This window comes from Anarrhichthys ocellatus, unplaced genomic scaffold (assembly GCF_004355925.1).
Source record: "Anarrhichthys ocellatus isolate YVR2014 unplaced genomic scaffold, GSC_Weel_1.0 scaffold17, whole genome shotgun sequence".
NCBI lineage: Eukaryota > Metazoa > Chordata > Actinopteri > Perciformes > Anarhichadidae > Anarrhichthys > Anarrhichthys ocellatus.
Window position 1 is genome coordinate 1,187,155 of NW_022280047.1, and position 26,978 is coordinate 1,214,132.

At 43.7% G+C, this 26,978-nt stretch overlaps 2 protein-coding genes across 2 annotated transcripts; one reads left to right on the forward strand and one right to left on the reverse strand.

The window, feature by feature from the left end:
• Positions 1-302: 302 nt before the first annotated feature.
• Positions 303-26,799, reverse strand: pi4kab (phosphatidylinositol 4-kinase, catalytic, alpha b). Its single transcript, XM_031856253.1, is given in 56 exon segments — positions 303-1,333; positions 1,438-1,521; positions 1,605-1,694; positions 1,779-1,938; positions 2,613-2,733; positions 2,825-2,950; positions 3,062-3,166; positions 3,277-3,383; positions 3,459-3,529; positions 3,629-3,772; positions 5,152-5,281; positions 5,373-5,493; positions 5,587-5,640; positions 6,288-6,455; positions 7,459-7,549; positions 8,402-8,601; positions 8,731-8,810; positions 8,961-9,119; positions 9,209-9,336; positions 9,427-9,534; positions 9,662-9,813; positions 9,908-10,066; positions 10,160-10,287; positions 10,400-10,556; positions 10,650-10,742; positions 10,882-10,896; positions 11,646-11,765; positions 12,135-12,224; positions 12,531-12,614; positions 12,814-12,895; positions 12,973-13,097; positions 13,228-13,298; positions 13,403-13,485; positions 14,109-14,242; positions 14,337-14,473; positions 14,974-15,082; positions 18,788-18,838; positions 18,920-19,088; positions 19,267-19,370; positions 20,073-20,256; positions 20,365-20,460; positions 20,552-20,681; positions 21,319-21,448; positions 21,676-21,776; positions 21,882-21,963; positions 21,965-22,074; positions 22,387-22,483; positions 22,596-22,661; positions 22,762-22,907; positions 23,706-23,772; positions 24,167-24,432; positions 24,544-24,616; positions 24,701-24,789; positions 24,970-25,063; positions 25,517-25,633; positions 26,580-26,799. Coding segments are annotated over 56 exon segments (6,309 nt in total). The 5' UTR covers positions 26,679-26,799; the 3' UTR covers positions 303-1,281.
• Positions 15,474-17,995, forward strand: serpind1 (serpin peptidase inhibitor, clade D (heparin cofactor), member 1). Its single transcript, XM_031856255.1, is given in 7 exon segments — positions 15,474-15,795; positions 15,797-15,904; positions 16,131-16,774; positions 16,876-17,024; positions 17,115-17,239; positions 17,391-17,535; positions 17,660-17,995. Coding segments are annotated over 7 exon segments (1,506 nt in total). The 5' UTR covers positions 15,474-15,652; the 3' UTR covers positions 17,852-17,995.
• Positions 26,800-26,978: the final 179 nt, after the last annotated feature.

A 26,978-nucleotide genomic window follows, 5' to 3' on the forward strand; every position in this document is an offset into this window, starting at 1 on the left:
AAATTAGTTTGATGATCTGAAACATTTAAGTGTGACAAACATGCAAAAAAATAAGAAATCAGGAAGGGGGCAAACACTTTTTCACACAACTGTATATACACACACACATTATAAAATAAGTAATAGTATCAAAAGCCATTAAAAAAAGTTTGAAAAAATATCCAAAAATTGTCACAAAAGCCACTTGGTCTGTAACTGCTGATTGCACGTAAACGGTACTTTAAGGTACCATCAAGTGTAACAATGTATTCGAAGGATTCATTTTCATAATTAATGAAACACCACCAGCGACACAGATTTTGTTAAGTTAATAGATCTTTATGTGATTTTGTTTATCTCATGCATTCTCATTCAAAAGGCATGAAGATAGAAAAGGAGACTGAAAATGGGCCATGAATATAAATATACAAAGAGAGGCTAAATCTTTACAGTCAGTAACATTACAAGATGGCTTAAGCTATCCAAATGGACATGGGGCACAGCACTTTGCCATAATAAACTTCCACCAAAAGCCACATTGGACACAGGCTACATGGTAGTTTACACTTCACGCAACTGCCCAACATTCAAGCTGTGTCTTACCTTCATCCACAAACAATAGAAAGGTTTGTGTATGTGCACTATCTTCCCTCCCCCTTTGGCAACGCTAAATATACAAAAACTCAGCCCCAGTGTTTCCCAGAACTTGTGTGCGTCATTTCTCCGTGGTAACTGCAAATACGGAACCCCCAAAATACAGACAGTGTAACTCATGTATATACAGTCAGTCGTCACTGTTAAATACAAGACACGTACCATGCTGCAGATCAAAGAACTCGGACGGGTCCATTAAAAAGAGAAGCACAGTAGTACAGTCAAGTACGAGATGACAGAATAGGCCACATTGGTCGGAACTGACTTCAAGTATCCGATTACATTTCAAACCCCGTCTAAAACCAACAGCTTTAAGAATCCACATTCACAAACATCACAGGTGATTTAAAATTGGCACAAACTCTTGATTAAGTATTTACTGAATGTGCAAATGACCATTACTAAGCTCACGGAAGTCAAGATGCTAGTGCAATAACATAGAAATAGTTAAAAACAACATTGGTTTCAGCATAACAAAATAAATAAGGAGATAGACAACTAAGAAAATATGGTTTGAGAGGAAAACATCCAACACTCAGCAGACACAATGAGCCACAATCTTCAATGTTGAACATTAAAGGCACATATGCAAAGACACGAACGCACACTATGACCAGCTAAAATACGCACATGCTCAGGCACAGACGTTTAGTATGGGATCTGGTTTTGGTAATACTGGATCATGTCGTAGGTTTTACTCCTGCAAGACAAAAGCAATTGGACAAATGTGAACAATGCTTTCTGGAAATCAATATTAAGAAGAATAGAAGAAGAAGATGTAAACTGTTGAGGCTTTGTACCGACCTGTTGCTGAGGAAGCAGTTCTGGATGACTTTGATGATGAAGGAAGCCGCGTCTTTCTCACTCAAACCGGGGTTGAATCGCTGCCTAGACGTGGGCAGAGAGAGTCTGAGCAACAGCAGCGGATGACACTCAAACGGCTTACTCACATTTACACGCGTCTGACTCACTTGAGCAATTTGATGGTCTGTCCCCTGAAGCAGGGGAGGCCGGTGTCCAGCATGAGCGTAACCAAGGACACCACTCCGTCCATGTAGGGCCTGATTCACGGGAGAAACTCACCTTAATGTTACAGTCTTCATAGCGCAGTGAAGACTTTAGCTTTAGCACGTCTGCGTACTCACCTGACGGCCAGGTATCCCCTCACACACATCTCCATGAACCACTTGAAGGGTGTCGCCTCCATCTTGCCGCCCATGATCATCACCATCTCGTCGGTTAGCTTGATGTCGGGCTCCCAGCCGAGGTTCCCACCGGGAGAGCTTTCAAAAATGAACCCGAAGTCTGGGAACAAAGCGACGCAGGGACAAACTCGAAAGCTTAGGATTCTGTTTTTGAACGCTCAGACAGAAAAAAAATCCTGCTTGATTTGATGTGTTACTCCTGACTGAACGCACCGCGCGTAAAGATGCAGCAAGGCTTGTTATTCTGACATAACCTGCACTTTGTCTAGCATCTCTATATCTGACTGAGATCTGTCTGTCTTACTGACTGACAGAGTGAAGGGTGAGAGGCAACTCACACTTTGACACTCTCCTCTCTTTATTCGTGCGCGCGTGCGTGCGTCTCAAGATAAGTAATCTACGACAGTGACAAAGTTATCTAGAAAACGTATCAAGAGGCTTGTTGGAAGATACGATAAACCTGTGTTTATCTGTGGGGCTTGGACAATATTAAGTCCGATCTTCGGATCCCCGGCTCTGCTCGTCCATGTGGATGTGTCCTTGGACACTTCAACCCAAACTGCTCCCATAGGCTGTGACTAGGTATGACTGATTAGTTAGAGTCATGATGGGCAGGTAGCACCTTGCATGGAAGCCCCTGCCATCAGTGTGTGGATGGGTGAATGATGACATGTAGTGTTAAAGCGCTTTGAGTGGTCGGAAGACTAGAAAGGAGCTCTACAAGTACAGTCCATTTAATTCACATCAGAACCACACGACGCTCGCAATACGCACCGATGTGGATGAGGTGGCCCTGGCTGTCCAGCATGATGTTGCCGTTGTGTCTGTCTTTTATCTGCAGCAGGAAGAGCAGCAAGCTGTAAGCCGCCATGCTGCGGATGAAGTTGTACCGCGCCTGAGAAGAATATCAGTTAAACCTGTTTAGTAAATACAATTTGCGAGCACTTGAGAAATATGGTAGAATTTTACTGGTGTAAATAAATGACCTTCTGGAATGCTAGCGTGGACTCATCTCCATACTGGTTCCTGAAATAGTCGTACATGCCGAAGTCTGTCTGTCGGCCCAGCTGGTCCCGGGACTTGCAGTCTGGGATGCACTCGATCACTCCGCACTGTGTGGTGGAACATCAGAAACAGGAAACGTAAGAACTTAGCGTTTATTCGGTAGTTCCCGTCAGGAAGCAGCACAGCGGAAACATGGGAAAGGTTTGACATGAACTCACTCCAGGGGCCGTGGCCACCACCCTGTAAGGGAACACGTAGAGATCCAGGCCCACCAGCTGGAAGATGTTCTTAAACAGGCTGATGATCTGAAGAGCCAGCATGTCCTGTGAAATGGTGAAGAAAGGGAAGTCGAGCAAAAACAATCAAGTCGCGTCAACGGTATATCATGAAATAGATGGCAGATAGCGTTGTAGTAAGTAAGAGGAGAGGAGACCTGTCTGCAGTCGTCTCCCACTTTAAAGATGGCCGCCTGCCAGCAGATTCTCTTTGCCTCCTCTTCACTCTTCGCCTCATCTCCAGAATCTGAGCAACACTTCAGACCTGAAATCATGACACAGTGTTTATCTCTGCGCAAATATGAGAAATACAGCATCGACTTTAGGTTCATCTAAGTACCTTCTTTCTCCAGCTCACTGACTCCACACCTCCTGACTTTGAACTTGGCCAGGTAGGGAGCTTTGGCAGCACTAAATACAGACACAAAGTTAGATAGAAGTACAGAGACACGGTCACATTGCTTTTTGAAAAGTGTTTTGAGCATTATGGAAGATGGCTTTGAGGCCCACCTCTGCATGGGGGTCCCAGACTTGTAGTCTATATCCAAGACTATGGCCTCTGGGTTACTGGGAAGATAACAGCCAGGCTGGACTTTGATCTGTGACATGGCTTCCAGGCAGGCCCTCTTTCTCTCCTCCCCTTTGGGAAACGGTCTGATGAAGACAAACAAAAAAACAACCTGAACACACAAGAGTTTCCACACCTCTACGACTGCCCTGACTGAAAAACAGCATGCATGGGTATCTCACTGAACGACTTGACACCACAGGTGACAGTCGGGCTCTGCTGTTATTCACAGAGGGGAGTCACTGGGGTGCAGAGTAACAGAGAGAGGAAGCCAGGGGACGGTAGAAGTTTCTCCCCCCGGATAGTTGCAATTAGTGCTGTAATGAGGGCCGAGGGGGATTCGTCTTCCTCTAGTGGGCCGACAACACACTCTGTGAGGGCCGGCGATAATGGGGCCCTGTCAGAACACTTCAAGACCGGAGCATAATCAGAGAGACAGTGCAGCAACCAATAGCTAAATAAATGAACAACAAAGGGATTTAGAGATTAGACAACAGGTGGTACAAGGCGGGGAAAGGAACAAAACATCATGGCTCGGGGGAACACTTGTTATCGCTTCATAAACACCTTAAACATCACCTAGAGGCTTCTGTCTAATAGAAAAGTTAAACTTCAGTGCAACTTTGAGGCCTTTGGCAAAGACCAGTGTCTTAGATCCATGAAAGTTTCTCTTTTCTTTCAATGCCCCACTTTAGATCACGAGTGTCTTACAATGTAGCATTACAGTGAAGGAGCTGTTTCTAGGACAACAAATTGGTCCGGTAGGTGTTCCCATGTGCTTTGGGTGATTTACAATATCGGTGTTGCTGGACGGAGGCGCACAAATGTTTCTTTAAACTGCCACGTTACGCTACTTATAACACGTTATTGTAATGGTTTGTATAAATAGCAATAAACATTCCATCGAAGAAGCTGGAGTTGGACACTAACGAGCGGTGCTGCCGCGAGCACGTCAGTTATTACTCCGTCTATGCAGCACCTCAGTGGCTTCAAGTTTAGCTGCTACAATAAGGATGAAACTAAAACACGTGATGATGATGATGAGAATGTTGAGATAAGCAAAGCAGAAGAAATAAATCAAGGTTATATCTTATAGTAAATGGATTGTAGGGCTGTGCAGGATTTGTTGCAGCCTTTTAACTAAAAAGACAATTACTTGCAGAAGACACAGCCCTTAATTTGTGGAATGGTTTTAAAAGCAGTCCCCCCCCAAACAGTGCCGGGTCTCACCTGCGCTATTAAAACTGACCATTAGAATACATTTAAGTAAATGTTAACTGTGATGGAGCCAAATTTCAGATCTCTCAAAACTGAAACCTGTGGGATATCAATCAAAAATGTTACTTTGACTTAAGGAAAAGTGCAGCAGTAATGTAAAGAATATGTTACTGTCATTAACGGCTCACAGTGCTGTTACTGGAGTCCAATTTAAAAAGACAGAAAGAAAACTACAGCGTGTTCATACTTGATAAGGGCCGACACATTGATGATCTTGTTGAAGAAGTCAAACTCTCTCTGGTAGAAGCCTTGAGCCGGACCGGACAGAGAGCCGGTGATCTCCTCCACCATCTGCTCCAGCAGCTCACCTATGTCGGCTGCAGGGAGAGACGGGATGGTAGCTGTTTGACATTTCTGTGTTCACGTTTTGTGGTGTGGGGTTTGCACGTGTATGAGTGACTGTCTCACGGTCTTTCTGGTTTGCTTCCTCATCCAGGTATATGTTTGTCTTCATGTTCCAGATGAACTGGTGAGCCAGAAGCTGAGACTTCTGAGCGGCCCAGATGATGTACTCCCTCACATAACCCATCTACGCCGAGGTGCAGCAGGAAAGACAGAAACGGACAGTTGTGAGGATTTAATAATCTGCAGAGATGTGCGGCTGATGAGATGTGATATTTACCTTGTCGTAACGAAGCGCTTGGACAATTTGAGGAATGTAAAACAAAATGGCATCCTAGAAAAAGGTGGGGGGGGGGGAGACAATTAGATTGTAGCAACACCACAGTGTACAAATACTCCGTTAAAAGTAAAAGTCATGCATTCCGAATTTTACATAGAAGTATCAGCATCTAAATGTACTTTAAGTACCAAAAATAAAAGTACTTTTCAGAATAATAAACATTATATTGTTGGATTATAATAGATTATATCTTTAATGTTGCAGCTGGTGAAGGTGGAGCTAATTTATATCACTTTGTATACTGCTGGGTAGCTTAATCTATAATAATACATCATACTTTACTAGTTAATTGTATTTACAATTTTGAACAAGTAACTAAGATTATCAAATAAATGTAGGAGTAAAAAGTACATTTCCCTCAGTAGAAGTATGAAGTAGCAGAAAATACTCAAGTAAATACCTCAAAATAGTACTTGAATAAATGTACTTTCCACCACTGCCATTATAGCCATAAGATGTGAATTATAGACCCCTGAACTGAAACTTTTAGCAAAAGCAGTTCTGATGGTGTTTCCTAGTTTATGCTACTTGAGAAAGTTCTGGTACTTCCTTCGCACAGGGAACACAAACAAATCCAGCAGGAATGGCAACAGCCACCTGTGTGTGTGTGTGTGTGTGTGCGTGTGTGTGCATGAACGTACAGGGGGAAAGGAGCGGAGTACTTTGACCCCGTACTGGGCTGTGAGGGGGTGAGGAGGGTACATGGAGGAGAAGTAGGACAGTCCGGTTGGGGGATCTGCTGGGGCCCAGCACAGGATATGACTCAGCTCTGGAGAGTCGGCATCAATTGTGTGCCACGTCACCAGGAACTGAAGAAAAACACACAAAAGAGAGAAAAAAAAACAAAAGTGAATTGAGAAATGTGTCAAAAATGATTCCAGTTGAAGCCAACAAGTAGATCAATACTTGGACCGGTTCCACTATCATGCGCAGCACGCATCACTGGATCCATATTCCCGCATCAAACATGACGGCAATCTGATGCAAGGTCACGACCCCAAGACTGACGGTGTGCTAAATAGCCTCCAGAGGAAACTGTGTTTATTCGTTACTTCAGTGACTGGAATAAACAAGTACGTGATGTCAAGGAGGATCATCCGCTGAAATCATGACGGCCTTTGGGGAAGACCGTGCTCTGCCTCCCCAGCCTCTTCCTCAGACGGGGTGCGAGGCTCATTAGGAGTTCAGTCAGCCAGAACTAAATGAAGAGGACTAGAGGAAGCTGCGGGGAAGGAGATCACTATCAACACACAATATTTCTCAAGTGGGACGCTTACTTGAAAGCAAAACACTGAGCAGCAAAAATTAACTTTTTCCATCTTAACTTTTGCTGAAACTTAACAGAATGCATTTGAGGCAACTAACAAATAACTTAGAAAGTCACGTGAGAAAATGTAAAATCCCCAATGTCAAAAAAAGAGTCAACAGTATTGTTATCTTCCTGCCTATTAAGATGAAAGTTCATGACTGAATGGCTCAATATATTGTGTAATCAAATGCAAAATGAGGTCCAGAAAGGGTTTAAAATCACAACAGATCTTTATCTTACACAGACCAGTCAAAAAAGGAAGACTGAGAAAGCGTCCGATAAGTGCAGATGAGGAACTTTTCATGGTATAGTGACTCACACCATGTAGCTATGGAATATCAGATACACGTCGGAAGCTCTTCTGTCTATTCTCATAAAGTCTGCTGTATCACACGTGCAAGAGTAGAATTTGGCCACGAAATATGTCGGCTTCCAAAAGCCAAAAGAACGGCACACAAAACCGCCGTCCCGTTGGTTTGCAGTGGCCGGCAAGACGACCTCACCTTGACTGCTTCTGGAACATCGCACACAGCAGCCGGATCCAGTCGCACCAGACGGGTCACCTCAGAGACGATCGCCTCTGTGTTTTTAAATCTGTAAAACAACAAAGAAAACGGTATCGGTACATGTTCAACTGTTCAGATAAAGTGAACAATCATGTGTTCGTAACTATGCCATGTTCTATCTATATATAGTCATATACATATTCTTCATTTTGAGTCATTTGTTGGTGCATATATTATGCAAATTAAAAAGGTACAATGAGTAGGATATTCCTTTATAAAAAATATACAGAAATAATTCTTCTAAATCATAATTAATGAACTAATAGAAGTGTGTGGCAGTGTTTGTATCCGCCTGGATTTTCTCTTTCTGTTTTCGTGACATTTCTGTGCAAATAACGTAGCAACCAAGTGCCAGATCATAAGTACGCCTTGAAGAGCTACAAATATGGCAGACGAAGTGCCGAAACCCCCTCAAATGTTGCGTAGACGAAGCACCAAGCTTGTTCCAAAACGAGAGTGAATCTGGGGGTTGGCTTTCACCTCTGCTAGGCCGTGGAGGAGGGGCCAACTTTGAAACCCTAACCGACAAATCCTACTCGCTGTAGAGTAAAGGGGTAATATAGTGAAATAAGCTGGTCTGTTTTGGATATTTTCATTCAGCTAAAGAAATTGTAGCTGTTCACATGCATTAATGGTGTGAGACGATGTCACAAGTGTGACTCTGAATTCTCCTTTGTTCTGTTGTAGTTCATCATTCAAGTACTTTGAAGGCAACAATGTGCAGACATTTGTATATTTCGGCTTTTAATATCTTAAGTTACTGGCTTGTTTAGAGACTTATTATTGAAGTTTTTCAAATTTGTGACGACAAAATCTAGTACAGTTGCGGTTCAACACCGATGAAACTTGAGGATGCAATGCATCTTGCTTCTGCGAGTACCTGGCAGGCAGCTGCAGGGCGAGGTAAGGCGCTATGCTCCAGGCCAGGTTGATGTTGTCCTTCCACTGTTTCTCCGTCAGACTGATGTATTTGGACCTCCAGTTAGCAATGCTGGCCTCCACCGTCTGCTCTGTGGCGATAGCGAGCTCTTGGGTGGATAACGGGTTGTACCATATCGTCAGCCGCTCAATCTCGCTGGCCTGAAGAGACACATGATCATAATAGCCCAATGAGGTGACATTCACAGAACTATGTGTAGAAATGTAATCATTTGATGGACATTCTCTCCCTTTGTGAATAATTTAAAGTGGTTGAGAAAATGTAAATACCAGCAAAGCCAGTAAAAGAGTCCGACGTTTCATGTAGTACTTGTGCAGCTGAATGCCTCTGTTGCTTTTTTTAGACAGTCCTGAAACATCGTGACAGACGAAATATTAGATTACTGAAGACCTATTTCATCTGTGCATGAGAAGCAGAAGGAGGTTTAGTTTCACCGTGACCATCTTTTACAGCACAGCTTATTAAAGCTTGACATTCTGTGTGTGTGTGTGTGTGAGACCTGATTTCTTGGATATGGTGGACATCCCGGAGGACAGAGGGTAGGTGTTGATCCAACCCTGAGCCACCTGCTGCCTCTGGCCCACAGCTGCATCCAGACTGTTCCTGCTATCCGTCCCTGCCATGACGGAAAGGCTATTCACAGACATGTCTTGGGGATCTACACAGAATCAAAATCAAATCTACTTATAAAGTGTGAATTCTGGGTTATGACTGAAAGATTACGCCCTGGTTCTCTCAGTGTCGTACCTGGTGGAACCAGCTGGTTGGCTGCCAGATACTTCTTGTCAGACTGCAGGCTGGCATAGAACTTGATCATTATGCTGATGTCTTCTCTCAGCCGCTTATCTGTCTGAGTGGGAAATTTAGGAGCGACACTGCACAAAGAGAGATGGCAGTTATTGGACAGAACCACACAAAAATACAAGACTGAAAAACACAGATTTGATTGAATTTTTTATTTTAACCTGAAGTAGTCAAAAGCGGTGGAATAGATCTTCTCTCGAAGAACATTTCTGATGGTTGCATTTGTCACAACGTCGGCATGCAGCAGAGTCAGACCCAGAGTCAGCAGTCTGAAATAAAGCCAAGTGATGACAATAGTCTTATCAAGTTCAGGATACAGCATCTATATTCTCGCAGCCGACTATTACAGCATTTAAGAATAAACTAATCTGCAGTCGCAACAATGACACGTGGTACCTCAATCTTGGTCCGATGGCACCAACATGTCGGTTCATGCTGCTTTTGGGTCCTCCGACGCTCAGGGACAGAGATCTCTGCAAAATGGCGGTGAAAATCTCCACCTGGTCAGCGCTGCTGTACTTGGCTATCTCAAACCTCTGCACCAGAAACTGGAGGTAGAACAGAAAGAAGGAATAAAGTAGTAATTTGTTGTATAATCAGCTTAACTCCATTTTATAAAAAAATACAAAGCCTGTCACTGACCTCTATCCAGAGGAAGTGGGGGACGACGTCAGGTGCGCAGGGGGCAGGCTGACTCTCCTCTGACACAGCCAGAGGGCCCGCCTCCACCTTAGCCTCCGAAAACAAGCCCATCTTCAGCTCCACTGTCATCTGCCAGGCTCCTGCCATCTCACGCATGAACTAGGCAGATGGAAGAAGAGAAGATCTATTCTACAACACATCTCAAACCGCCATCCAAAAATCATTTTTATGAGGCGCGACAAATACACGTACTGGCACTTCCACCCCGTTGTGTGCAGCCAGGAGCCATTCCCAGCAGGCGATAGCGCTTTCCATGCCATGTTCCGTAAACATCTTCAGAGGAGACCAGCACAGGTGGTGCAGGAGCTGAGGATTGCAGTCTGAGAGACAGAATATATAGAAACTTACCAGAACTGAATTGTAAGAAAGAAACAACAACTGGCACTATTGTTGAAAGACTTCTTCAAAATAAAACGAGGCAGGGCGGCTCACTTTTGGTAGTTATAAGCAGGGCGGCCATCTTGAACATGGCCTGGGTGAAGGCCTCTGGGTCTTTTTTGTCCAGAGCGCTGGTCATCTGAAGGATCATCAGCTTGCTAAGATCTGAATGGCTGTGAGTCGCCTCCGAGAACTGCATCATACCAGCCACCTAGACAGCACATAAGCAGGTGTGAATCATACTGTGTGACAGGAAGTCTAGGAAAGTCACATCGTCTGAATATTTACAACATCAAGACTTCACCTCTCCTGTGTAGCGGTTGCGCAGGTTGAGCGATGCCATGAAGTTGGAGTAGTCCTTCTTCACGCATGCTGGTCTCTCTGTCAGCTGGGTGGTCTAATGAAAGCACACAGTTTAGGGGCCACGCGGTCCCGAAGCTAAGAAAGTAGATACGTAGCTGAGCTGAAACATGTCTGGCTATACTGAAGGTGTCATGCCTGAGCCCTGTCTCTCTGTATTTAGAGTTCAGACCAACCTGAGGGAAAGCAGCCTATGGTTGGCCACATGGTGGGGGGGGGGGGTTAGCCAAATGGACAAATGGTTAGCCAAATGGACAACCAGCCAACCAACCCACCCGTCCATTGCAGGTAAGTAACCAGGCAACCAGCAAATCCGCAAACCAGCCAAGCAACCAGGCAGGTAATTCGGTGCAGTTTAATAAAGACAAAATACAACAAATGAAGCAAATGAAAAAACAGATGTAGCAGAATTCGAGCCAGAGAACTCAAAGGCAATGCGTAGCAAGCAAAACGATGTCACACGGACCAGTAAGCATGCACACATGGACATACAATGGTGTAAATAACTAGACAACTAGATATAGAATATAATAAAATACGTGTGCACAAAGGATACAAGACAATTCTGCTCAGTGTTAACAACACTGCAAAGTCTCTGACAAAACAAGTAGATGGCACATTTGTTACATGGAAAAGCCATGTTGGACGAATGTTAATAAGCTTCAAATCAACAAGCCTGTAAGGCAAGATTTTCTTTCATAGTGTTCAGTAGGTTCTATAAAATCCCTGCGTCCTTCTTGATGCCTCAGGATGGGACATTTCTCACTTCCTGAGTGTGCAGCTTTAAATATGCCGAAATGTGACAGGCAGCTCAGATTAAGACCTCACCATTAATTTAGATGTGTAATTTTGTCTAAATTCAGCCCGTCCTCTATCTTGTGACATGCAGGGATGCCCCTGATGTAGTGTGTGTGTGTGTGTGTGTGTGTGTGAGACTCACGCCGAGTGTAGTACTCTGTCTGTTGTAGCCAGCGAAGTGCAGTATGCTCTCTGTGGCCATGGCCAGGCCAGTGTGCTGGGACAGTCCTGACACCCAGTTCTGATGCTTGTTCAAGTATTCCTGTACAAGACACAACATACCGGAACAGACAGAAAGAGAGGAAAGGGGGAAAAGAGAAACAGTAATGGAACAACTATGACAAATATCCTCTAAAATCAAAATAGAAAATTGTTAACCTTAAAAAAACTAATTTCAAAAATTCAGGATAATAAGTTACTATTTCTACAAGTATTGGAGCCGAAGTGTTGCTTAAACTTTACAGACACAACCAAAGTCAGCTGTGAAGTTCAGACTTTTAGTATCTAATGGTACTTCCAGTATAGTCAATTTTGTTTTGTTTGTTCAATTGAGTTGTGTTGACCCCCTCTTACAGCTCTGTTGATCTTTCTGGTCTCCACTCTGAGGACACATAAAGGTAAAGGTGCTGACCTGTAGGTGGGACTTTGTGACTGAAGGGGCCCATTTCATTGCCTCTTTCAGGATCTCCCCACAGCGAGCGGCAAAGTCCTTCACTATGCTCTAGAAGGAGGAAAAGAAACCAGGATATGATTATTAATAAATAAAGGACTGTGAGACAAACAATTTTAATAATACATATCCCTACACAATGTGTACATGTGTTGTTATGCGAGTCTTTCTCAAAGATTTCTATGGCTGCAAATTGAATGTAAGGGGCTTAGTTAGTTAGTACACGTTTGTTTGTACACAGGATAATGTAGCTGATGAACCAACTAAACCAATCTCAAACTACTGCCACTACTGTCTTTAAACCAGTACTGCGCTGCCCTCTAGTGGTCTTCAGTGTCAACAACAGTCTAAACTCACCTCTCGGGCCTCATACGTGTCGGGAACAGTGATCCTGTAGGGGGTGTCTGGAATGTCGTAATATGGCGGATCCTTGTGGATGTCCTGAGTAAACAGAGAAGACATTTGTTGCAACTGAAGCTGATAGTTGCATCTATGTCAACACTTCCTAAACACTTCAAGCTAAAATAATTCAAACTCTGCTTTAGTTCCACCCCAGAACACCTTATTTGAACTATGAATGTTGACTCAGAGCTGCACCAGCGTAGAACAGTTCACACTGACAGTGTTCAGAGATACTCACAGCACTTAGTGACAGAGAGAGCGTCTGCAAGATGTCCAGCATGGTCTTCAACACCCGGCCGCTCCAAAGCAGATGCGGGAATCTGGTAGAAGTAAAACAGATGAGAAATAGGATTCAAACTGTATACAACATGATAGGAAAATAAATAAATGCACTCACGTCTCAGCCAAACCAGAAAGGTACTTGTCCGCCACTCTGCGGATCCTCTTGTGGGTGTGGTTAAAGTTGACCAATAAGAATTGGGCATGTCGCTCCAATTCCTCCTCGTGCTCTTTGGTCTTTGGCTAAAAAGCATTAGAAATAAGCTCCGATTGTTATTCAGTGATACGGAAGAATCAAACATACTGTCAACTGGCCCTCCAAGCCTTTTGGTAATTGTTCAGCATCACCCTAAATTTGAACCATGCTCCCTACCTTCTCAGCCATCATCTGGAGGAAGACGTCAAACACCTTATCCCCGACACAAATGATGCACTGCATCATGCCTTCGAAGACAAACATTTAAAAAAAGAAAAGGTGAACCTGAGAGAATGCCTTACACAGCATGCAGAATAGGATGAGCAGATGTGAACGAGTGCAAAGCCCTCACCAGATTTGTCTTTCTGGATGGCTTTGTCTTCCAAGTATCGAAACATGACCTGGAACCTGTCGGGATCATTGGACCGCAGCATCCTGAAAAGAGCAGGAGGATGAAGATATCACAAAGTTTCATTCTCTCATGTCTCTGAAATATATAATTCTAAAATGTCTCAAATTTCCTGACTTAAGACTGTCTGAAAATAATCTTAGCATCTGTGATAAGGTAAAATACTGTGGACATTTTCATCACCGAACAAAGTGACACATGATGAAGATGTTTATAGTTAATGCTGTGTGCACAAGCAAACGCTCTCTTATGCAAGTTTAGTGCGGTGTACAAATGGAGTGAAGAGGTCTCTGTTCAAAGCACATTGTACACTACTCTACACTGCCCACGTGTGGTCAAACTATGGAAAAGCAAGCTTCTAGTGACTTCAAGTAGCTTATAATGACAATATGAGAATATTACTTAAGAGACCTTTATGGAGTAGTACCAATGAAATGTGTCTGTGGCTACCAATACCAGCTGTAGAGACATTGGTATAGTTGTCTCTTTGTAGGACACTTATTTATTGTCTATTATCATTATCTATTGTGCTTTTGTATGTCATTTATTGTCTTTTATCTGGACCCCGAGTGTGTAATAAAGTGCTGATTGATTGATTGACAATATACAAAACAATGTGAACTGGACACATTAGTGTAGAGGAGCTGACCTCATGTATTCTAGTCTGTAGACTGAGAGCAGGTACGTGCACATGGCGAAGTCTAGCTTGTTGATGAGGGCAGATCCTTCAGGAGGGGGGTCGAGGAGATTGCTGATGGTTGCCCGCAGATCACTCAACTCGGCCTGGGGGACAGAATTGGATGAATTAAAGATCGCTCGGACTGTCGTACGTCCATTTTGAACTACTTTACTGGAAGAAGAAGAAAAGCACTGTTACCGGCGTGACTGTATCATTTTTCAGGGCAGAGTTGTACTGCAGTTCGGAGCGAAGAGGTTCTCCACTGGGAAAGGTGAGAAGAGGAGACGTGGTGGCAATCTCACACACACCTTCATACCACTCCTCTGGCCAAAGCCCTGAAAGAACACATGTATCCAGAACAGCAGGGATGTTGGTGTGTTGGTATGCTAATATCTCGGATTTGATTTCATTAGTAAGAGCTGTGAAATAACACCCCTCAGTATGTTTTTAGGTTCTATTTGGGTTGATACTGATGATTAAAGAGGCCAAACATCTGTGTTTATCTTATTTAATGAACCATTTCATCACACAATTTAAATATTTCCCCATCTGGTGTGAAATAAATCTCAAGAATTGCTTAAAGCCTTCAGTCATTCTGGCTGATAAGACCTCTGCTCAGGTTGTTAGAGGGCCGGAGCTTTGATGAGAGTTTATTAGGTCACAAATCTTCATCTGCCAACAAGAATGATAAAGGTTTATTCAGCCCCAACAGGTTCAGCGGGGCTAAATCAGGAAAATGTCACTCAACCACTCCCAATCATTTTATGTCATGTATGTATATGCGATAAGAGTGCAGCAGTGCAGAATTTGTAGCATGCTGAAATGAGTCGCTCACCTGATCCTTCCACAGCAAAGCCCATGACCACAGAGTACAACCAGAAGTCCCTGAACAGCTTCTGGAGGCGGGGCTTGGGCTCCTTGATTGGCGGAAGCCGTCTGGTCAACTGTAATTTAGAAAAATGAACACAGGAAAATTGTGAAAAACATGGAGCGATTAATGTTGCATTACTCAGATTATCACACTCTGTTTGAAGTGGTAAAATGGGAATTCCATCAAATACAATTACATGTTTTTCAATAGGCTACATACTGAATACAATAAAGATAAAGACATAATATTAATAAACAACTGCAGAATATCTCCTGCCTAACTACTAGCCCTTCAATAGCTATCTAATCAATTATTCTAAGAGATTAGCTGAATTGTGAAGAGTTAAAGATTTGAGTCAGTCACAGCACTTTTTGGTCTGTTTGATCTGGTCTATTTGTTCAGGAGGAGTCGACATCAAAGTTCAGTTTTGTATTCAATTCTTTGCTCTTAGTCCCACAAACAGAAGCAACACAGCAAAGGTAAGACATTTCACAGAGTCAGGCTGCTATTAAGGGAATTTTACATAAAACCTTTTGTATTTTTTTACTCAGTGACGGTGTGATTTTATTCCTACAGAATCACTAAACCGTAACGTCATGGAATCTTCTAAATGTTGATCAGATTATTAACGCGGCCGTGCTAAATGTCCTCAGCCTTCAGCATGCGGCTCATCACCGTCATCTCTGTGGCCTGCCTGCTGGTCGGTCCATCCCTGGCTGGGATCAAAGAACTCAGCTCTCACTTCACTGACCCTGAACCGGAACCCCGAGGCTTTGAACTTGGGGGGGGCGGTGGATATGGAGACCGTTACGAACGACCTGGTTTTTGACGGTTTTGAGGATGAAGATTATATTGATTTTGATAAGATCCTGGCTGCGGGCAGCGACGACTACACGTGAGTACCGACTGTTGATATTAGACCAAAAATAAAATGTTGAGGAAAAAAGTTGAGGTGTAAAGTAATAAGGTAAAAAACAAGTGAGATTCTCTCTATTCATCTCTTGGAATGGTGAGAAGTTACTCGTAGTGCTTTTAGTCTTTTGGCACAAAATACATAAACTAATCTAAAGCGATTCTACTTTTGAATGTCTGGATGATGAGTTTATGATGCGCTTCATCAGAGAAGGGGATGAGATCGACGAGATCGCCACACCGGCCCCAGACATCGACATCTTTGCCGAACCCTCCGACCCCAAGATCCGCCGCGCCAGACTCCTGCGGCTGTTCCACGGTCGGTCTCGCCTCCAGCGCCTCAACGTCGTCAACGCCCATTTCGGCTTCAACCTCTATCGGAGTCTCCGCAACGACGTCAACCAGAGCGACAACATCCTGCTGGCGCCCGCTGGGATCTCGGTCGCCATGGGGATGATGTCTTTAGGGGCGGGACCTGGAACCCGGGATCAGATCTACAGAGCGCTGGGATTCGCCGACTTTGTCAACGCAAGCCATCACTACGACAACACCACAGTGCACAAGCTCTTCAGGAAGCTGACGCACAGGCTCTTCAGGAGGAACTTTGGTTACACGCTGCGCTCTGTGAACGACGTCTACGTGAAGAGGGACGTCGCGGTGAACGACGCCTTCCGTGCAGAGACAAAGGCTTATTATTATGCCGAGCCGCAGTCGGTGGACTTCGGGGACCCTGCCTTCCTGAACAAGGCCAATCGTCGCATCCTAAAGCTGACCAAAGGGCTGATCAAGGAACCGCTCAAGAGCGTGGACCCAAATATGGTGCTGATGCTGCTCAACTACCTGTACTTCAAAGGTGAGAGAAAACATCAGCACACAGTGTCACATCTGTCCGCTTTGTTGTTTTGATTTGAGTCACAAAGTAAACATATGACTCTTACATGTCTATATAAACAGGTACATGGGAACAGAAATTCCCCAAGGAAATGACTTACTATCGCAACTTCAGAGTTAACGAAAAGACAAACGTGCGCGTGCCAATGATGACCAACAAGGGGAACTATCTGGCTGCTGCCGACCACGAACTAGAGTGTGACATCCTGCAGGTGGGTGGCCTCTCAACGACTTGAAATTTCAACACGGTCCCTGAAGACAGACAGCATACCGGTCTATAAACAAGATGTTCTTATTTTCAGCTCCCTTACACGGGACACATCAGCATGCTCATTGCCTTGCCGAGGAAGATCACCGGCATGAGGACCTTGGAGCAGGAGATCTCTCCCACTGTTGTCAACAAGTGGCTCAAAAACATGACAAACAGGTAAGCAGCGTTCTCACAGGAAAGTAATGCAGAGCAGCGCACTTTAAATATTAATGTGCAATACATTTTTTAAGTTAATGGCTTGGGTGAAAAAGCTGGAAATGTTTAGACCTCTTGGAGATTTAAGAGCTTTTTCTGTGCCTCCCTTCAGGACTCGAGAGGTGGTGTTACCTCGGTTTAAACTGGAGCAGAACTATGACTTGATTGCAAATCTAAAGGAGATGGGCCTCACTGACTTGTTCCAGGAGAGTGGAGATTTCTCTGGAATGACATCCGAAAAGGTCTCCATGAACTGGGTGAGTGAAGACCAAATCAGTCACGAGACAAACATCCAAAACAAAAAGGACACCTGCTCATCTGCAATCAATAACAGTACAGACTATTTCAAACTAATGGAAGCCCTCTCATCTCCTTCCCCAGCTGAAGCACCAGGGAACCATCACAGTGAACGAGGAGGGGACCGAGGCTGCTGCTCTGACCCAGGTGGGCTTCATGCCCCTCTCCTCTCAGATCCACTTCACTGTGGACCGCCCCTTCCTCTTCCTGATCTACGAGCACCGCACAGACTGCCTTGTGTTCATGGGCCGGGTGGTCAATCCTTCACAGAACTAAACTCGACCTTTTAAACAGCTAATATATTCCCTACAAATTCAATATTTGGTTTGAAACATCACCGTTTGAAATACCTGGGGTGTTTTGTTAATAATAAATTACTTCTGTTATTACACTATGTACAATAAAACATGAAGTAATGAGTCTTTATATGTATGTAGTCTCTTAATTTTCATTTAAACTTCCCCTTCATGTTCCTCAAAGTGTTGCGAGTCTGCGGGAGAGACTCTACAAATGTTTGCTATCTGTCTGTTAATGTTTTATTTTGTGCAATGAGGAAAGTGCATAAATGTGCTCAAAAACAAGGACATTATGTAACGGTCATTACCTGAATGTCGTACTGTAATAACTCCAAAAAGACAATAAAAACATAAATAATACACGAGAGGGGAAAATAAAATATATAAAACTACTAGGCAAGGATTTAACGGAAAGAAAACTTGTTTTTTCGTATCTTATTTTTAATTATATAAATACAAAACTATGTATACATAGAAATGTATGTATATGTTCTGAAACAGTCTCAATCCAGATGTCTATATGACCTACATAAGTAAATGAGACCATCAACAAGCAATCTGGCAGTAAAAATGAGGTGTTTTCTGAAGGGACTCTGGTGCTTCGGACACACGACCGCTTTGGTCCACAGTGAACTGCCAAAATCAACACAAAATGAGGCGTTTCCTGTGGCGGCTTTAATATTAATAACCACAATTTAACAGCATGAATTAAAATTCAGCAGTGAACTTGTGACACAGATGTTTGTTCTGCAGCTGTAAACAGGGTAAATATTTGTCGACAGAGTTAAATGCTAACTAACCTCTACAATCATCTGAAGCACTCAAATACTGTAGATCGTTGTATTTCAACACAAATTCTTGTCAAAATGAATGTTCATAGTCCTCAAAGCTCTTCGTACAGACATCACATACTCACCACAGCAATCACTGGAATGAGGACTCCAAGATTTCCAGCGCTACTTGATGCCTACGGGGAGAAAAAGAGCCAATTCACCAACTTTGCTGCTGTTCATGTTCTTGTAGTGTTTAGATGCATTTAAGCTTTTACCTTCAGCGCTGGTCCTTTGTCTGAGGCCCTCTCACTGGCTCTCTTTCCTTCCAGGCCCAGCTGGACAAACAGCTCTAAAAGGTTCACCATCAGTTCATCCACGAGTTGCTCCCCCTGGAGGTTGGCTGCAATGTTGGCCAGAGCATTTATCACTGCCAGAGAGCAGTGCCTTGGGGGGGGGAGACGGCATAGATGGAGGGATCAGTTAAACACCAACAAGACGTATTTATCATCTCAATTATTTATCAAATATGACAAAACACGATGACACTCAAATCAGGAGACTACAGCTGACTACTTAGTCGCAGTGAGCAACAATTGTTAACGCTCAGAGAGCAGATGCTGACCTGTAGCCCTGGTCTCTGTAGTCTTTGGTAGCCGAGTAGACCACTGAGCTGGCCTTCACACTGATCTGCTGGAACAGGTTCCACCCCTCCTGGTAGATGTATTGCTACAAGACAAACAGACAGGAATAAGACTACGAAGCCACCAATAGGTTACAAATGCCCTGTTGGCTAATCTTCTCTTACCACTTATAACAAAACCTGTTAAAGGTCTTTCTTGGGGGGAGTTTTTCTTATCCGATGTCAGAGTCCAAGAACAGTGGATGCCGTATGTTGTAAGGTTGTAAAGCCCTCGAGGCAAAATTGGGATTTGTGAAATTGGGCTGCACAAATAAAATTCTATTAAAATTGAATTTAACATTTACAATTTCCCTTAAATTCAAAAACCTCATGATTACAGAGGAAGGCATTTGGTAAGTAATCTGTATCTGCTGTTTAAGGTCAGATCCTTTTCCAGTCCTAATTGTAGTCTGTCACGCTCTGGGTACGCTGGCTGTCTAAAACACCCCGTTACACACAAAGGGGGAGTCAATTAGAATACTGGAACCTATTCTCAATGCACACTGTAATGAGCAAGCAGACAGCAGGTTTCCGGAAATTAATTACAGTGTGTCAGCCCCACCGGGTTAAGAAAAAAGGGTTTGCATTGCTTCTATTGAAGCAACTGTCTAACATAACACCATTACTATATCAACGGTTCACCCATTTGAATGATCTCCCGGTGGTTATGTACCGGCCTAATAACCCTTTTCAACCATAATTGCATCAAATAATGGAGGCAATGTTACCACGTGCATCTTTGAACTCACGTTTCCCGTAATGACCATGCAGCCAAGCTGGTCGATGATGAGCACATCCAGCTGGGATGGAGGCTGGCAGAACTTCTGCTGAAGGATTTGTAGGATGTGCTCCATGACTTTGGGAGTGTCTCTCAGGGCCACTGCAATGTGGCCCAGTGCTCGGATGGTGTGGTCGAGGATCAAATGGGCGTCCCTGGCGGAGAGGCAAATTGTATTTTTAGAGTAGCTGTTCGACAGTATCATGGATTTGAAAATATCAATGAAGCCCCCCCCCCCCCCCCCAACCAGAAATGTTGCTCACTTGTCATTCTCCTGTGAAATGTACAGCCGGTTGGACAGACTGGCCAGAAAGGCTGCCACTATGTCATTGTCCATGGTCAGACCAGCTATCAGACATCTGAGAAATACACAGAGATGAAAGTTTAAAAAAAAGCACATCAAAAATCATATCTTCTAACTACAGCTGTGTCGGGTGTTTTGAGTCTGACCTGCATATGTTGTCAATGGAAATGTCTCGGAGCTGCTCGTACATGGACGGCTGATCTTTCCTGTTTGACAGCAGGTTGAAGGTGGACTGAGAGTGCTCATTGGTCACGTTTATCCTTATTTCTCCGGTGCCTTAAAAAAAAAAAATAAAAAAAAAAAAAAAAAGAAAAAGAAAAAGGACGACAGCGCAAAGACAGAAACACCGACGAAGAAGAGCAATTAAAAACAAGCAGTTTTAAATGTGTTACAATTTAAAACATTGGAGAAAATACGATCCTGCAGAGAGCAGAAAAGGGCAGATTGTGGTGCCAAATGTAAAGAGCATGTTATCTTTTAGAATACAACAAATTAGCAGCAAATCTATAAAAAAAAAAAAAAAAAAAAAAAAAAAAAAAGCAGTACATTGAGAACGTTAGCCTGAACTGCATTTCTAATTGTATTTGCAGCAGCTCTGTCCAGATCAATAGTGGATGAGAGTCGAATGTGACAACTGTTATTGACTTATATTCGACACTGTATCACCAGCTACAGCACTTTTGTCCCATTCACTTTTATCTCTGGTCATTTGTGCTACAGTTGAGATCAAAATCCTTCCTGCTAGAGGTATCGTGGACACATTACAATTTTTTTTTGCTTTTGTTTCAACTGTGACATTTACATTGTTGATTGGTTAACTATTACATTCTAACTCCTATGAGTTTTAATCAGGAGGTACAAGCATTCCTCAGAAACTGCAGTAAATAATAAATGAATAAATAAATATCAATACCTGTGGTGTACTGGCAGTGATACTTATAGAGTTTTACAAGGACAGGGGAAGGAACCACCAGGAAGTCCTTGAGAGAGGTCGAGGCAGAGTGAGCGACGACTGGAAACCTCTCACACAGACGACCCAGGCCCTGAAACCGAGAGGGAGGCCGTCAGATACAATAATAAAAAATATCAGAAATTAAGGCCACGCAACACGGGTCTGGGTCAGCTCTGAAACCAGGCGATCACCAGGATACTCGCTTCCTTTCAATGAAGTCATTTTCGAGACAAAACCTTGTGATGTGGTGCCTTGTGTAACATTTCACTTCTCTTTGAGCAAATATCTTAGCGCCGTGTCTGCCGAGCAGCATTCTACCTGTAGGCAACAGATGAGCAGGGGCATGTGAGCGATGATGATTTTACTGGAAGTTTTGGACTGCAGCTTCTCTGACAGTTTTGTGCACAAATTCTCAGCTCCTGGAACAAAAGACAAAAGAGACATCGGTGAAGTGATGCAATCAGAGCAAACATCCAGTATGTGATTACGACATCTGAACACGGTGTTCTGCTACAATCGATTACCTTGCTCATCTTTGACTGCCCACACCAAGAGATCCACGCAGGCGGCGTTGGCTTGGCAACGGAGCTTGAGGGGGCTCTGCTCCACCGGCAACCCCCCCCATGTCATGAAGTACCCGCTGCAGCTCCGACTGGCTGCTGCTGAACTGCTCCAGCACAAAGTCGTGCACTTGCCGTACAAATGTTGGCTGCAAGGCTGAGAAACACGAAGAGAGTATTTGTCAAAGTAATAATAACAATCTTTATTTATAAAGCACTTTTCAAAACAAAGGTTACGAAGTGCTTTACAAGAGAGAAATGGCAGACAAACAAAGATGAAAAACATTTTCAATACATTCAAATTTTAAAAACATCGAGCAAAGGAGCTACATGTTAGGAAAAATAAACACAAATTTAACAGTTTTGGATCAGAGAGCTCGGATGAAGAAGTCTATTTAATAGACCACCATACAACAATAAGCAGGGCTGTGTGTAATGCATAATGAATGAGCTATTCGTGATGCTTTACCTTTCATGTAGTACAGTGTGTCCCGCAGCATTTTGAACACGCACACATGGAGAGTGTCACTGAAGGTTTTGTAATAGAGGTTGATTCCAGGATTAGACTTAACAACAAACAGAAGAGACAATGACAGAGAATATTAATTAACAGATCATGGAACAAGCTTTTAATTGACCAACTATAACGTTTTGTACAGACAGTGGGTGCATAGTTACCTCTGTAACCTCTGTCATGGCGGCGTCCAGAGCTTGCAAAAACGAGTCGGAAACGAACTTCTTCACCTGCGAATCGACAACATGCACAACCACCGGTAAAGATGCAATACACGATGACAGGATGGGACACGGCGGTTCTCGGTAAACGGGTAGTGGGCTACTCTACCATGGCCAGGAGCTGTCGTAGCAGATCGACGGGAACCTCCACCTCGTTTTCAGCTCCCATGAAGAGAGGAGACACCGAGGAGCTGGAGCTGACTGTTGAGAAATAGTAGTCGGGGTCTGCTGTGCTGCTGTCCGGGAGGTAGGGACCTAAAATAAAAAGGGACGACAAGAAACACTGAATGCAGAGTATGGGTTACCAAATGAAAACTGGATGTATGACATGGATTACTACAGCATGTGAGATAGGTCTGCAGTGTACCCCAAGTTAATGTCATTCATTCAGCATACGTGCAGATAAGCAATACGTAAGTACGTAGTTGTTCCATAATATAATGTGACGACTCAATGATGAGCCAGGACAGGGGTGTCAAACTCATTTTCACTCTGGGCCACATCAGCAGCATGGTTTCCCTCAAAGGGACGGTTGTAACTGTAAGACTGTATAATTGTAACTACTCCCCAACATATTGTTAAATAACTGTCTCTGCATTTGATTATTGTTTATTCAAGTGTAAAAATAGTGTACATGCAGTTATATAAATCTCTGTGTTTGGTGTCAAAATGCCAACGTAAATTGTATTCCTTTATCACCGACACTGCCTCATAACACAGAAGACAGACAGGTTTTCCTCCTAGAAGCATTTCCATCTGCATACATTTTTCTCTTCTTGGACATTTTGGGTTTATTTGTCGATCTTTTTCAACTCAATCACTTGTTGGAAAACCGCTTTACGAGCCATTGCCTCTCCTATCCACCTGTTTTAATGTTTTTATTTTCAAGTCTAACATTTACATTTTATTTTTTTTGCTGGCGGATTCGCAGGCCACATAAAATGATGTGGCGGGTCGGATTCGGCCCGCAGGCCTCGAGTTTGACATGTCTGAGCTAGGACGAGTTGACAGACATACATCTAATCGAAGCAGCTTGTGTTTCTTGTATTTTACCTTCAAAGTAATGTTGTCCAGCGGCTGTAGGAGAGCACGGTGAGTGGCCCCCTGCATCTGAAAAGACCTATGAGACAAAGCACTTCTTTAACCACCAACTAAACACAACCTAGTCATTGAAAATCTCTTTCTCTCTAATAGACATTTGTGTGAAATTGCCATAATTAGCATATGAATTATTGAGTGTTTTGTGATGTCACAGTGACCTTTGACCACCAAATTATAATCTGTTCAACCTCGAGTGCAAGTGAACGTCTGTGTCAAATTTGTCTGAGGGACAACCCGAAAATCATAACGCCGGTCGTAGGCATAATAAAATCACAAAGCATGTCAGAATATGATAACTCTACAGTCACCTCTGATAATCACACTAAACGTGTCTTGAATCCAAACAGCTCCATCACACCATACGAACACACACACACACACACACACACACACACACACACACACACACACACCTGTGCAGAGGGGTCCCGGTTGGTCCCGGTGCGTCTGCGCAGACTGTCGCTCTGGCACACCGTGAGCAGCGCGGACGGCATGATGGAGCGAAAGTCGTTGAAGGACCTGCGCCGCACTCCCTCGGTTTCCTCTGCGACACAGCGGGTGACCTGTGGCGAGTCTTTGGGGAAAAGCTTGGACAGCAGCGCTTCGTCTGTGTAACTGTAGCGGCCGAATGCTCGAGTCATGCCGAGCAGGCTGGGGACGATGTACCTGCACAAGTAGACTGAAGGCAAGAGAGCATCCATGAAGCTTTTTGTTTTGAAGGACTGATGTTACAGTGTGCAGTTTTTTGCCTGTGTGTGTGTGTGTGTGTGTGTGTGTGTGTGTACTATACCTTTATCATGATTATCAGGTGTTTGGCACATGTCCTGCAGTGACTGCATGACCTCCATTAAAGTGTTCATGATCTGCAGGGAAAACAATAACTTAGCACTACGCTGCAATACAGCCTAACCTAAGAACTAGATGTTGTCAACACGTTTAAAGCCGACCTCTTGTCGGGAGTCTGGGTCCCTCTGAGCCACATCTGACAAAAGAGTCACTAGACAGTAGCTGAAGTTTTCCGCAACCGGGAGAAATTCTGAAGGGCAGAAAATGACAAAGACCTACAGTTCAATCTTACTCATGTGTGCAGCAAGAAGTGGCATTTTATGGATCTCAATATATCTTAGTCTACAAATATTACTGGGAGCACCGTTACAGCGAGTAAATGGAGGCCATTGTAAAACAAAAGGCCCCACTGTAAGAGGATTGCTCTCACCCTTTCCTTTCTTTCCCGACCTCTCTTCGATCCATTGGACCCGTGGCAGCCCTCTCAACAGGCTCAGCAAGTAGGGAACAAGTGTGTCTTTGTGCTGCCAGAGGGAAGCAAATCATTACACACCAAAAGCTACCGCACTCGTTGGCACAGAGCAGCACTTTTGTTTACCTCACAAGCGCTGATAAATCGAAGATAAGGACTGTAAAAGGAAAATAAATAAACACAAGAAAATATATCCAACTTGAGTTCCGCAATGAAAAGTGAAGACACCATCTCTACATGGTCAGATGGAGGGGAAGCTTTCCACACTGCGTCTTAGTGTGATGAGGTTAGAGGCTTTACATGATCAGCTGGGTGTCTAAGCGCCAGTTTAATCAGATTTTTAATCAGAAAAAGAATCTCTAAACTATGTAACTTGTGCAATGTTTGAATCAACCATATTATTATGGTTATTATGCATTACCTAAAAATCAAATGTTTGAAGCGATAGTGAAACCCACACACCGGCTCAGCGGTCTGACTTTTGTTTTTACTGAACACCACCCACCTGTAAGCCAGATTCCACCAGAAACACAGCCAAAGCAATAACAGCATCTCTGCGACGCACGTCCAGGGTGAACACACCGCGGACTTCCACTGGACACATGCATTGTAGCTTCTGGACCTGAAAGAGCGCAAAGAGATCATGAAACCGTGGTCTCGGAATAAACTTGTGACAGAGATCAGGCACATTTGGATTAAATTGTCTTGTGCTGCAGTGTGACTGCATGTTCTATTACTGAGTTTACCGGAAATATCAGGAAACTGTACTATGTTTTGCACGTACATTACATTTATGCACACTGGTCTTGGGTTTCATGTGGTAAATACATATATTTTACATTATTTGTACATATTTGTTCTACCTCATCTGTCTATTTCCCTCCTGGGGTTCAATAAAGTTATCTGTATGTTACTATCAAGGTGGGAACCATAAGCTATTATGTTGCAGTCGCCTGTAAATGGTATCACGATAACAAGGATACATATTTGGCATAGGGCATGACGTCACTATGCCTCATTCCCAAAAAACATCTAAACTGGGCGTTGTATCAAACCCATGTGCTCCATCAAACAACAAGTAGTCAGTGTATTGATGATTGCCTCCATATGTCCCCTCATATTTACTTTGATAGAATCAAATTCAAACTTTGCTCAACACATCTGTTTTTTTTTAAATCTTGCTTTATTGGCCAGATAAACACGATCAATGTAACGTCAGACCTGACCGTCCCCGTAACAGTTTGCTATTAAATGGTCTATCATGCTAAAAGGAGGACGCACCGCGAGCCTTTCACAATCAACCTGTTTGACTGCAGTGCTGAACCCGCACAAGCCGCAACGCCACTTTATTCGGCATTGCTTTTCTTCTTCTATTGCAGGAACAATAACAAATAAAGTGGGTGTTGTCTACAGACGCACTCGGGTGTCAAATGTCAAATGCTAGCATGGCTGTCATTGATCAAAAATAAGCCATCGACTGTGCGCGGAAGTGGAGCGACACCCCGGACTACCCAGCTAATTAGCGTTAAAACAAATTCATCTTGAAGCTCGCTCCGTTTTCTCCTCACCTTTTCGACCGGCGCTGGACGGTGGGCAGCTAAAGAGCGGGCCAGCGACAGGACTGTGTTGAAGTAAAACCCTCTCGTACCGCCTCCCGACACAGACATGTTTCCCCCCACATCAGACGAGCGACACTCTGCGAAGACTCAGGAGTGGAAACGGACGAGCAACTGCAACTGGCGCTGGCGCTGGCGGAGCCGCAGTACGGCAACTCAGCACGGACAATCCTAACGATGGTCTGCAGGTTAATTAGCCGATTTGGATTTGACATACAGTCTATGGCGTTTAACCATAAAAAAATATTGTAATAAAGGTGACAAGTAAACAAGGCACTCTCTCACCTAGTGTCATGTTTAAACTATTTATTTTTCCTGAACAAGTGACTTCAGTATCACGGTGTGCGTTTT